The 14046-nt window shown below is 40.9% G+C and overlaps 1 protein-coding gene across 1 annotated transcript in view; it reads right to left on the reverse strand.

Moving 5' to 3' along the window:
• The window catches only part of ppp3cb (protein phosphatase 3, catalytic subunit, beta isozyme), a 69528-nt gene that overhangs the window by 43446 nt on the left and 12036 nt on the right, over positions 1–14046 (reverse strand). Inside the window, exons 3-4 of the mRNA XM_037675114.1 lie at positions 5430–5554; positions 958–1069 (exon numbers count right to left, since the gene is read on the reverse strand). Coding sequence (XP_037531042.1) covers positions 958–1069; positions 5430–5554 — 237 coding nt within the window. The remainder of the gene's footprint in view (positions 1–957; positions 1070–5429; positions 5555–14046) is intronic.

Here is a 14046-nt window from a genome sequence, read left to right on the forward strand (position 1 = left end):
GTGTGTGTGTGTGTGTGTGTGTGTGTGTGTGTGTGTGTGTGTGTGTGAGAGAGAGAGAGAGAGAGAGAGAGAGAGAGAGACACACACACAGCAAGGAGTGTGTTTGTCAACCCTTCCATCTGCCTTGTGTGTGTAGCTAGAGCTCATTATTGCCAGTCCACCAGTTGTCAGCTCCTTCCACACACTAAAACATTTATAAGGACACACTCGCACTCTATCACCACACACGCACTAGCGCACACTCGTCACATACGTAGCAGATGGTAATTGAGGGCAACCACTATTCGCCACAAGCACCGAGGGAAATTAGCTTCCTCGTCCCTTGGCCAATCAGACACAGAGGAGTGAGTCCCTGAGCCAATCATTAAGGGCCAAATTAATTTGCTGCTAATCACCCACTCTCGGACAGGATGCCGAAACTCACCGGCAGTGGAGTCAGAAAAACATGCAGAGAGACGCCAGGCGAGGGAGGGAGGAGAAAGACTGAGGGATGAAAGGATGCAGAAGGAGGCAGCAATGTGGGAAAGGAGGGAAACAAAGTGACGGGGAGATATTAATAATCCATAAAGCCCCACAGAAAAAGAAACCTGAACTATCACTTTACCACATTAGGTCCTCTTTTTCCTCCAACTTTAACGTGTTTGATGAGTATTGAGATTTAATCTTGTAATTACTGAACGAGTTGATTTTATGTTTTACTATGAAACTAGTAACAAACGCCTTCTTCATGCATTAAATTAAAAAACAACAGGATGCTGATTGTTCCCAGGCTCCAAGTGCAGTCTTTTATGATCCGCGTTATTTTAAATAAAACATGTTTTTTAGCTCTCATGTTAAAAAAGTCTAAAGCAAACATCTAAATTTAATAAGCCTTTCATGTCCGAGAAACGTCGACACAAAGGCGACAGGGAAAAAGAACATGGCGTTGTTGAAAAGATAAAAAAAGACTCAACTCACATTCTTGTTTGAAGGTAAAATATTCTGTCAGATGTCTACATTCATGGTTTCCCCGTAGCAGAAAGAGGGTCTTTGGGTAGAGGATTTTCAGTGACCAAAGGTACAGCACGCACTAAAATGTTCATGAGAGGAAAGAAAACATGAAAAAGAGATTAGAGTTGAGCAGCTTTGCAATTACAACAAACCTCGAGATTATAAAAATAACTTTTTCGCATCAAGAAAGTCAAACGTTTGTGAAAACGTTTATTATTGTTGTTTTAGTCAAACCTTGAAAATAATATTATGCACAGTTTGTGTTTGAAAGTTTCATTAAAATACATCCTGTGTTTCTTGAGATATTTTACTAACAAACAAACAAGGTCGACTCCAATAGTTAATACCAAAGTTTTAAACTCAGAGCTCTGATCTCTTTGCGTGTGTTATGACTGACTCTCAGCGACTACCACTCCAAATTTTTACTTAATTCATGTCAAATCTTTTGCAGGTAAAGCTATTTTTGTGTTGGCCATGGCTGATCAGCTGCTGCGGCCATATTGAATCAAGTGTCACAAACACCACCAACCTTTCACCTTTCTGCGAAGGCCACTAATAACAAAATGTGTTTTCTGAAAGTAAAAGCCCAATTTCTTATGTTTGAAAGCAAGTTTCATGTTTAAATCAGTAAAAGTTTAATTATGTTACTGTGATCTGTTTTAATTATCTAATTGTCTTAATAGTGTAATGTTTTGAACTGTTTATTTTCATGTTGCTAAAAGCCCATCTAAGGACTGGCATTGCAAATTAAACTAAGCTACAAATGTTTTAGTGAACAGAATCTGTTAATACTTGGCACTTGTCCCTAGAAGGATAAACAATACAGTAAATGCAAAGAACTGTTCAAATTATTGTTTTATCACAATATAGAACTGGGCTAACAGGGTTTATGCTAAGCTAAGTGAACCATTTTTTATAGCTTGAAGGAAAAGCGCATGAAAAACAACGTTTCCTTGAGGATATCATTCTGTACAGATGATGCAAATTTGAAGTTTTTTTCAGTTCCCCTCATTAAACCAGAAACTCAAAGCTCTCCACAGAACCACGATGAAGCTGTTACAAGACATTCCTCCTCTTGAACGAGCAGCCCGCAGCCATAATTAACAGAGCTGGAGGCCAACCGATCCTCACACGGGTCTAAAATTAGAAACAAACAGCGTTTTGACGAGAATCGACCCGAATCAGACCGAGCTCATTAAGTTAAAGGAGACGAGGAGTTGAAAAGCAGCTGCGGCTCCATGTGATGGCTTCATCAGCCAGCATCTTTTCACTCCCATCCGTTAGCTAACCCCACTAATGACTCAGAGGATCTCCTCTCACCTTCACATCGGATCGTCGCTGTTCTACATTCAGTCCCTCACTCATGTGCCCTTGCAATGTGTTAACAAGGTGGCCTAAATATTGTTCCCTCTGCTCCGAACTCTCTTTGTGTCAGTGACATGTTTCAGATCCAGCTGCTTCTCAATAAAAGAACTGTACGTCCAGGTCATTGGTTCAGGTCCCTGATTTATTTGAGTGCATATTATATAACCCCAAGTCAGAAGAAGTTGGGACGTCATGTAAAATGTAATGAGAAACTAAATTCAGTGATGTTCAATTCTGATAAACCTATTTTATTGTTTCCCATCTGTCCGTGCATGTTGTGAGCATGATCATTTGAAAAATGAGTGAGGTGCTGACTTCCCTTTTGGTGTGTGACTGCATCCACATGTAAAGAAAGGTCACTATCAAAAACTGAGCTGCCAAGATGGCCACCGCCACATGTCCACTCCAATCATTTGAGGACAATACACTTTCTAGTTAAAAGTATAGTTTCAAACAATTGGAGTGGCCAGAGATTAATCAATTAATCAATTAGTCAATCAATCTATCAATATTTACAGAGTCCGCTCCACAGCAAAGGTGCACAAAATGCTTCACAATACAAAAGCCAAAAACAAACAATAAAAAATAATACAATAGCAGTCGTCCTTCAATGGTAGAGTTGGGGGTTCGAATCCACCAGCAGTCACATGCTGAAGTGTCCCTGGGCAAGACACTGAACCCCTCGTTGCCTCTGATGTGTGTCCCATCAGTTTATGAATGTGATAAAGCTCTGATTAGTCTCTGTATAGATCTAGTATAGAGCTGCATGAATGGGTAAATGAGGCACAGATTGTTGTAAAGAGCTCTGAGTGTCTTGATCAGATAGAAAGGAGCTGTATAAGTACAGTCCATTTACAATAATGCCAGAAAGCCACAAACCTGCCTTAATACAAAGGTTTTAGGATTAGATTTAAAAAGGCCCAGATCAGTGATGGAGTGTAAGTCCTGAGGTGGTTCCAGAGTCTGTCTGAGGCTGACAAGGCCCGGCCTCCGCAACATTTGTATGAAACTTTGGGACAAACAGTAAAGATTCATTAGTTGAGCTTAGGGTTCTTTCACACTCATGAAAAGCTTCCAGATTAGCTAAATAAGGTGGGGAGGAACCACTAAGAGCTTTAAAATTTAATAATAAAAGTTTAACATCAATTCTAAGATGGACTGGAAGTCAATGGAGAGAAACGAATGATGTGATCGTGTCTGGGAGTGTTGGTTATAAGACGGGCTGCAGCGTCTTGGACCAGCTGAAGTCGTCTGATGGAGGAGTGGGAGACTCCTACAGGCAGGGCATTGCAATGGTCAAGCCCAGGGCTTAATTTGTAAACTGATTGATGCCGGAACAGCGGGGGGCGGGGGTCCTCTCACAGAAAATGTTGAACAACAGAGATGTCATTTCCTGCATCTTGGTGTATTTTAACAGGTTGTTATACATCAACATTTACCTACATTTGTAAACACTTAATAAAATTAGTATTTTGGAGAAGAACAGCAGGTTGTGTAGCGCTGATTCTGTCAGGTGTCCTAACCCCCCCCCCCCCACACACACTTCATGGTTCTGAGCTGAACTCTCCTCTGCTCCAGTCTCATGGCACCGTTAGAAGCACCTGAAGGCCTCAGTTCTCTGTTGTCCAACTAAGGAAAATCAATCAATCAATCAATACATCCATCCATTTTTATTAAACTGAATTGTCTTTTTGAGATTTTGATCTCTGTTGTTATTTTGACAAATTAGCGCTGTTGTTTTGAAACGTGACGTATAATGTGAATAACACATCAAACATTTCTCTCTTTGTGTTTTTAATGTATTTTTTACAGGAAGCTTTTTTTATTGATTATGTCTGAAATGCAGCAGGAGTTCAGACACCTGCTGATGTGCACACGCTGGTAGAGAATGGAGGCGTTTCTGTGCGTAACGTGCACTGTCTGCAGGGAATTTATTTATTCTGTTGAATAAATGATTGTTTCTGTTTCGGGGTCTGAGAGGAGGAGACGGGTTGTTCTTCAGTGCGCGGTCCCCCTGAGGAGGGACAGTATTTGGAGAGGAGGAGGAGACAAGGACTCCGCGCAGCACCTCTGTGCGTAAATGTGACTATCTGATTCGTCCTCACGCCCCCAAGCCTAGAGGCTCCTGGAACATCCACAGGCTAGGTCCGCTGGGCTAAAGGCAGCGTCTCCTCTCGTTGTATTTTTAATAAATAATCAAAATAAAAATGTGCGATGACTTTGAACTTTTAGGGGCGGAGCTGCCGGATCCGAACAAAGAGTTGTCGGAACAGAACGGGTCAAAATGAGAGAGTTCCCGTGTCTTGTTCCTGCAGGATCCGGCTCAAATTAACCACTGGTCAAGCCCCAGGCCACCACTGACCACTGTACCACCTCACACAAGCAGAAACAAACAAACCCTTCATTTGTTCTTTTACACAGTGTAACTCTGACCACTTGAATATCTTGCACCAAAAACATTTACTGTAGGTTTACTTGCATTCCCTGCTCAATTCCACTACAGAAAAACACTCAACTGAATATTCAAATCCCTCAGCGACGGGGGACATCAGCTTGTTCACAATGAAACAGCAACCGCATCAAATATTTACACCAAATCCATGAACCATTTTTAAAGATCGCTTTGAATTTTATGGCAGCAACACGTCTCAAAAACATGTTTCTGGCTCATCATGTTCTCATATGGATTCATTTTTGCATGATAGAGCTTTAACCTCCACTTGTGAATGGCAACGTGAAGTGTGTTTGCAGACAATGCTGTTCTGTTAGTGTCCTGTGCCCACGCAGTGATGTCCAGAACAGAACCAGACTTGTTTTTAATGCACCCTGAGGGCCTGAAGATCACGACCGTGACGATGCGAGCAGTGAACGAAAGGTGATGGACTGCACATGCTCTGTGGATGTACACTGTGCAGCAAACAGTGCACATGAGATCTGTGGGAAAGTGCACCACTGATAGGGTTTGAGCTGTACGGTCACTGCACATGCATTGCAATAAGCTTTTCTGACTGGATGCACACCCACAGAGATGAGATTTACCAGGTAAATGTGCCAAGCAGATAATCCATCCTCACCTCAATACTGAAGTAGCCCCTGTCTACATAGTCCCCTAGGAAGAGATAACGTGTGTTGGCAGGAGAACCTCCCACTTCGAATAACTTCATCAGGTCAAAGAACTGGCCGTGGATGTCTCCGCACACTGTGGAAGCAGCACACAAACAGCAGAAGGTTTGTAAAGACCTCACAAATATGATTTTGTCTTTGCTTCATCAGATATGGCCCAATTTACATCTGCAGGAGGTGATCCAAACACACCACTCATCTGTCTGAGGAAGAAGAAGAAGAAAAAGAAACGTGTGTAAAGGTAGAAGAAAAGAAGCTGTTCCCGTTATCTTTGTTTACAGTCTGTTGGCAAATAACCATATGAGAACGATTTAAGCAAAAAGAAAAGTGCTACAGTTATCTATAGAAACAGGTCTGCTCAGCATTACGGTGTTCATTCCTAAGTAACCAGCCTAGCAAACATAAACTCTGGAAAAAAGTATGAACGGGTAATATCTCACCTGTTGTAGATAGCCCTTTGACCCTTGGTTTTTAAGTTTTGACCAGAGCGACAAGCTAATGGCTGGACTGAGAGAAGCTAAAACCAAAGAGGCCTGTTGTCTTAAATAACTCCAGTCAGTCTTGTATTTTACTATTTATGTAGAGTTGCATGCAAATTTACAAGCACTGTTAGCAGCAACAACAGCTAGCTGAAGCACTTCTGGCAGGAAATCATAATATTTCATTGCAAAAATCCATGTGAAGAAAAACTGAAAGTGACGTAAAGATTTATAAAATAGCATTCACATAAAAATTACTACGGGAGTTTTAAGAATAGAGGTTTTTTAGGACATCAATCCCCTACGGTTTTAGTCCTCCTCTGACTAGCCATTAGCTTTTCAAACAGGTTTGAATCAAATTTTGTTTTGTTGTTGAAGGAGCTAACCACAGCAGGTACCATTTGGTTCAAACTTTATTTATTTATTAACCTTTATTTAACCAGCAAACCCCACTGACATCACAGATCTCTTTTGCAGGGGAGGTCTGGACCTGAAGGCAGTCTAACATGCATGTTTTTGGTCAGTGGGAGGAAACTGGAGCACACGGAGAAAACCCACGCAGCACGGAGAGAACATGCAAACTCCACCCAGAAAGACCCCAGGTCCAGTTGGGGATTGAACCCAGGACCTTCTTGCCATCACCTCATCACAGAATCTCACTGCAAAACATCTAATATAAGTTTAGTCTGCAGTATTTTGATGGTTGCACAAAGTATATAATTAATGCTACGTTGCATTGTATTGTATTTTTGCCAAAATATAACCAAGTTTAATAGATAACTAATACATTTTTGCTATTCGATATCATTATAAAACAACTGTAGGTTTACATACTCTTGGACATGTTGTGTGTTAGACTTGAGTTTTTTGAAGAAGACAATGGCCTTAAAGGAATGCTTATCACCCGCTGCCATTTGTCCCAAAGATTTAGACCAAGATCGTCCTCTGATGAGAAATGAACGAGTCAAACAGCTTTGGACAAACCTTGAAATTAAACCACTTTAAATTTTACCTCAATTTCTAAAAAGCTGACTGCATTACACACAACGTGTGTTGGTTGGTTAGCTGTGGCGGACATCTTGAAACGGACTGACTCCAACAGCTTTTCTGTTGCAGACGTGCAGAACTATATACAATTATCATTTTCTGAGAGTTTACCTGAAATCTGTTCAGTAATTTTTTGAGGTATTTAGGCAACACCACAGGAAAATGAACACATGCACAGACAGGCAAAAACATTAATTCAAACTTTATTTCTACAGGTTAATCCCATTGAGCCTTGAGGACTCATTTACAAGAGAGACCTGATTTAACAAAGTGATGACAACAATAAACAGTTGTAAAAAGTCATAAAGATTTTTTTTTAAATAAATAGGATGGCTAAAAAAAGAAAAGTAACAAAAACAGCTGGATTCTAAGGTGAATGTAGAAAACTAAAAACAGGAACATGTCAGCATTGGTCCCTGCCAGGAGTCCAACAGATTCTTAAAGTCACTTAGAGAGGTCAAAGGTCGAGAGCTTCAGATCTTTTTACAAGATATTCCAGGAAACAGGAGCGGAGCAGGAGAAGGTCCTTTTGTCTAGTTCAGTCCTCATTGAGGGACTGAACTTTGTAGAACTAAAAACTAAAAACATCCCTGTTGGAGCCTAAATGCCTATTTTTTGTCTTTCTATATTAAAGTTTGGAAATGTCAAAAGAAGAAATATTCCTTCTTACATATTATGAGTTCATATTTGTGTGTTTTATTATAATGTTAATCAGAATCAGAATCAGAATCAGAATGCCTTTATTGTCATTATACGCAGTACAATGAAATTAAGAGCCACTCCTTTTTAATGTTATATACCTGCATATTTGTTTGTACAGTATGCCTTTATTATGTAATTTAAGTCTGCTTAGAAACAGTAATGCTAAATTTTGATTGGTTAGGGGATATGGGACATCTGTGCTGCTGATTATCCATGCTGCTGATCTCATGCTGCTGATTATCTCATGCTACTGTATTCACTCATCTGCTCACCGCAGACTCCTGTTGGGGCTGCTGTTGTTACGCCGTATTGTTTTACATTATTAGTTTAGCATTAGCTCTTTTAGCGTATCGCTTGGCGTTCGTTTAGTGTATATCTTAGATCCTTATATACAGTTTCTTTTTATGCTTTATATTTTTGCTATTTTTTGGATGTAACTGGGAACCTGTGTACATAATTTCATTCCACCTCATGTACCACATGAGATGCGAATGACGATAAAGACACTTGAACTTGAACTAGTAAAGTGGAGCAGAAGAGGAGTGGGACTTGTAATAAATTGTGCCCTAAATGGCCTCACATAATGACGTCTGGACAGGATGGAGACACACAGCTTTTGACCTCTTGCTACCTCCCTCATTTGTCTACACTTTTCTTTTGTTAACACCTGAATTTTATTTATACATGTATCATTTGTATGTTTTTATTGTTTTACTTAAACAGTTTAAGCTTGAACACGGTGGTTTTCTGGTGGAAATGGATGAGCAATGGGAGTTTGATGTGTCAAATTATTTTCTATAAACCTACAATCCCCAAGTGTTGTCATGCCTTTCGGCAGCAGAGGGGTAAGAATACCATACAGAAGTAAACTTGGCTGTCTTTAAAACTCAGACTGTAGGTTATAGTCATAAGAACCATCAGTTGGAACATGCAATCCTTTTTGAAACTTCTCTCATTCTAATATTTGTGTTTCAGTGTTGTTTTCCTGAACAACAAGGTTGCACAAGCTGAAAACTTGATGTTTTTAAGACCCCGCCACTGTCTGTCTGTATAATCTGCCAGGATCCATCTCACCATCCGCCTCCTTCTCCATCTGTCTGCTCTTTTCTTTCACTTTGTTGATGTCATAGTTCCTCTCTTCAGTATTTTATCATGGCTGTTTGCATCCGGCGGGCTTTGTCTGTGCAGCCCTACATCTCGTCTCGTAACTTCGGTATTAGTTCCCATGTTGCTCTATTCACTAATCTAGTTTAGAAACCTAAAGAAACACCAGCAAAGTGCTAAATTACTCTGAATATGTAATGAATTTCACTTGAGGCATTTATTTAAGAGGTTTCCTAAGAGGTTTCCTAACAGTTTTCTCTGACAGCATGTTCTTTGGTATGTTTTTAGACTTTCAGAATCAGGATCTGTAGAAGTGAAGCCTGCGGTGAGGATCAATATGTTGCTCACTGGGAGCAACACAGGTTGGCAACCTCTGCACAAAGCTGCTTATAATCGACCGTCTCTCCATCTGCCCGTCTGTCTGTCCTTGTCCCTGGGGATCTGTACCTGTGAAGGCTGAGCGATGTTCCCACACTGCGTGGGCACCACCGGCCCACGCAGAATTATCTCACTGCTCCCATTTGCATAAAAGCTCGCACACACACGAGCAGACACAAAGGTACATGAACCACACAGAGTCAAAAGGTTGTGAGTGCCTGAGCCTGTTTGTCTGTCGATGTTGCAGAAACATGGTTTTTCTCTCCAGCGTTCTCACTCTACCCTTGGACTTTATAATGTTCTCATTTATTAAGCAGAAAAATACACACATACAGTACGGAGTATGCGTCCAGCACAAGTACATGCAGGTTTAAAAAAAGACGTGCTCAATAGTTCTCTAAGTGAACTGCAGCATATTTAAAATACAGATTTACACCAAAGATGGCATATAAGTAAAAACAACAAACAGATGTAAATACTAGATGCATAATTTCAGAACTTTTGTAACCTTAGAGCTCCTATACTGCCTCTCTTAGTTGATTTTGTTGTTGATACAGTAAATTTCTGACATATTTCAGCACATCACAAGGCCTTTGGTTGTTCGGGAGCCTCAAGTGAACTAATAATATTTTGCGTTATCACGTTATTCACTTTCTTGCTGAGAGTTTGATGAAGAGGTTGATTCACTGTTGTGAAGTTATGACAAACAAATATGAAGCCAGCAGACAGCTACAGTTGCAGTCAGAAGTTTACATACATGCATCATGGGCATAAATATTCTGATTTACCTCATTTTGTATTTTGCTTTGTGTGTTACCTGTTGTTTTGTCTGTACAGCACTTTGGTTGGCTTTGTAGCTGTTTTAAGTGCTTTATAAATAAAGTGGTATGGTATGGTATAAATATTGTATTAGCTTGCTTTTATATATTATTTTTTATGTTCCTTTTTCCAGGGTGAATTTCTGTGTGGATCCACACAGGGTCAATGTCATACAAACAGGCTCATGTATACATATACACCCACTAATACATATTTGGTTAAATAGGAACAAGTTGTACCTCGACAACACACTTTTTGTATTCTTGACAAATATCTGCCATAATTTAGTCTCATATTTGACCACTGATAAGTGGTCAAATATTTTAATTGCATGGACATAAGTGTTATCAAACGACTTCCTCTTCAAATTCAAATTCATATTCAAATATACTTTATTCCCAAAGGGAAAATAAGTGTTGTCGTAGCTCATCATCCTGGTTTCATTCAAGAGTTATTAGATGCTGATAGCTGTGGGCAGGAAGTATCTCCTGCAGCGAATCCGAAGAATCTGGCCACAGATATCGATCCATCCACCCAGATCCAGCTTCTTGTTGGATCTGGTGGGCCTCTCAGTCCTCCTGTGCAGAGGACTGCCCGAATGCCAGGCAGAATTCCTCCCTGAGTGAGGGTCACTCCTCCCAGCAGGCTGCTGAGCTTCTCGTCGCCACGGACAGATAGCTGAAGGTGCCAGGGGATGATCCCAGTCCTCCCATTGTCACGAGCTGAGTTTCCCACCAGCTCCAGGATCTCGGCAGTCAGGCACTCGAACACTGCTGCCAGAGTGATGGGAATTTGTCCACGGTGCCTCCTGTCAAGTAATGACTTCACTGCTCTGCTTTCATTGAGTGCTGGTGGAGAGGACGTTTCCTTGGCTGACATTGCACGTTCGTGGTGAGACGTATTGTGTCATTTCCTGTTTGTCTGTTGGTAACTCGAGTGAATTGTTTGCTCGAGTTGTTTTTGTTTTCTGGATTTATCAGTCTTTTGCACAGTTTTTCATTCTAGTTTACAAACACACTTAGTACAGTTGTTTTTCTACTGTTGGATAGTGCTTAAAACACCTCTTATCTTTCAACACTTCTCGGTTTTTATTGGTGTATTTGGCTCTGCTAGCTCCTGCTAGCGTTAGCTTAGCATGGCTGCTGCTTCTCTCCCTGCTTCCTCTGTTTTCTCTTGCTCCGTGTGTCAGATGTTTAGTTACTCCTCTGCCTCCTTTAGTGGTAATGATACATGTAACAAATGTAGTCTTATGGTAGCTTTGGAGGAGAGGCTGTCTGAACTGGAAGCTCGGCTCCACGCTGTAGAAAAACCAGTAGCTAGCCAGGTTCCCTTAGACAGCACGGAACCACAGAGGCTAGCTCCCGTTAGCAGTCCTCCAGCAGACCCTGAGCAGCCGGGACCCCAGGCCGGCTGGGTGACGGTCCAGAGCAAGCGTAGTGCTAAGGCTAAGCCCCCAGTTCACCACCGACCCGTTCACGTTTCTAATAGATTTTCCTCGCTCAGTGACACACCTGCTGAGAAGCAGACCCTGGTTATTGGAAGCTCCATAGTCTGATTTTGTTTATCCCCCAAATTATTGACGACCCAGGGTCCAGTCCAGGAAGCAGAGTTGTAGTCCTCCACACCTCTCTGCTGCTTCTCCTCTGTTACCCACCCACACCCCCATTGAAACAGTGTCAACTCACTCACGATGGTTTGAGAGAGGAGTAAAGGAGGCCATCTTTGTGAAAAGAAATCGTCCATCATTAAACAGGGGTGGAGCCTCCGGGTTCAACTGTCCCCCTCTTACAATGCTGTGATTGCTGGTATCACTCAGCCCTCTGTAAACAGCCATCAGGTGCTAATGATCCATTGTTAGGCTGATGGTCCTTCTTGAGCATGTGATCAGCTGGTTTTGGTTGTCAGCAGCAAACTGGTTGATCCACTCTGAGAAGGTGCTATTTAAGAGACTGAGCTGAAAACAGCACCTCAGACTGAGGAAGTCTCTCGGATGAGAGACGGAACGTTTCTAGATTTTTTTTGCTTTGTTTTGTTTTTTGTTTTTTTGAATGTCCAGAGGACCAGATTGAACTTTTTTGGATTGTCAACTCACCTACAGCTCAAATTAAATAAACAAAAAATCATCTCTAAAAATATGAACCATAAAAATCTGATTAAAATAAACACAGTTACTTTACCAGAGCAAAATCATAAACTCATTAAATGTGGATTATTGAACATCAGATCTCTTTCCTCTAAATCCCTGTTAGTTAATGAACTGATAACTGATCATCATATTGATTTATTCTGTCTGACAGAAACTTGGCTACAACAGGAGGATTTTGTTAGTATAAATTAATCCACTCCTGTTAATTATTTAAATGTTCATGTTCCTAGAACAACTGGCCGAGGTGGAGGAGTAGCTTCTAGTTTTCAGTCAGGATTATTGATTAATGCCAAACCAGTTATTAGTTATGATTCATTTGAATCACTGTCCCTCAGTCTTTCTCATCTAAAATGGAAATCAGAACAGACACTTTTACTAGTTGTTATATATCGTCCACCAGGCGCTTACTCTCAGTTTTTGTCTGAATTCTCAGAATTCTTAACTGACTTACTATTAAATACAGTTAAATCATAATAATGGGTGATTTCAATATTCATGTGGATGTTGTCATTCTTATCATCACACTCTTGATTTAGTTCTAACCTATGGTATAGAGATTAAGGACTTGTTAATATCTAAAAAAGTTAAATCTGGTCCTCTGGACATTCAAAAAAAAAAAAAAAAAAGCAAATCAACAAAAAAATGTAGAAACGTTTCGTCTCTCATCCGAGAGACTTCCTCAGTCTGAGGAGCTGTTTTCAGCTCAGTCTCTTAAATAGCACCTTCTCAGGGTTGATCAACCAGTATCACTGGATATCCTAACTGGGCCTTCCTGAAAGCAGAGAAGAAACCCAAACAGGACTCCAGTCAGCCATCAGGTGAAAAGGAGGAACCCAGACCCAGACCAGTGGTCATTCCATATGTTGAGGGAGTATCAGAGAAACTGAGACGTTTATTTTCTAAACATAACATCCCAGTGGCTTTTAAACCCCAAAATACATTAAAGACTGGTTCATCCCAAAGATCCAGTCCCCCGGCACAAACAGAGTAATGTTGTGTATGTTGTTCAGTGTCAGGAGGGTGATCAGTCTTACATCAGAGAAACTAAACAGCCACTGGCCAAAAGGATGGACCAGCACAGAAGATCAACATCATCAGGCCAGGACTCTGAGGTCTACACTCATCTCCAGGCCAGAGGTCACTCTTTCAGGGATGAAGATGTTCACATCCTGGACAGAGAGGAACGATGGTGTGAGAGAGGAGTAAAGGAGGCCATCTTTGTGAAAAGAAATCGTCCATCATTAAACAGGGGTGGAGGCCTCCGGGTTCAACTGTCCCCCTCTTACAATGCTGTGATTGCTAGTATCACTCAGCCCTCTGTGAATAGTAAACAGCCATCAGTGTGCTAATGATCCATTGTTAGGCTGATGGTCCTTCTTGAGCATGTGATCAGCTGGTTTTGGTTGTCAGCAGCAAACTGGTTGATCCACTCTGAGAAGGTGCTATTTAAGAGACTGAGCTGAATACAGCTCCTCAGACTGAGGAAGTCTCTCGGATGAGAGACGAAACGTTTCTACATTTTTTTGTTGTTTTGCTTTGTTTTGTTTTTTTTGAATGTCCAGAGGACCAGATTTAACTTTTTTAGATTTTTCTACCTGGATTATTGAGCATGCATCAGGATGACTTGTTAATAGTTCCTCAAAATCCTATTCTGTCTGACCATTTTTTAATAACCTTTGAGTTTACATTAAATGACTACACAGTTACTGAGAGTAAATTTCATCTCAGCAGGTGCTTATCAGAAAATGTTGTAACCAAATTTAAACAATCTCTTTCATCATTCTTTTCCTCTGTCTTGCAGAGTAATGCATCAGAGAACTGTCACGAATCACGTTCCATAGATTACATTTTCTGTCACCCTGATCACTCTTTAAAGTTTGCTATAGATCTTTT

Source organism: Nematolebias whitei, chromosome 4 (assembly GCF_014905685.2).
Source record: "Nematolebias whitei isolate Nwh7 chromosome 4, NemWhi1, whole genome shotgun sequence".
NCBI classification, from domain to species: Eukaryota; Metazoa; Chordata; class Actinopteri; order Cyprinodontiformes; family Rivulidae; genus Nematolebias; species Nematolebias whitei.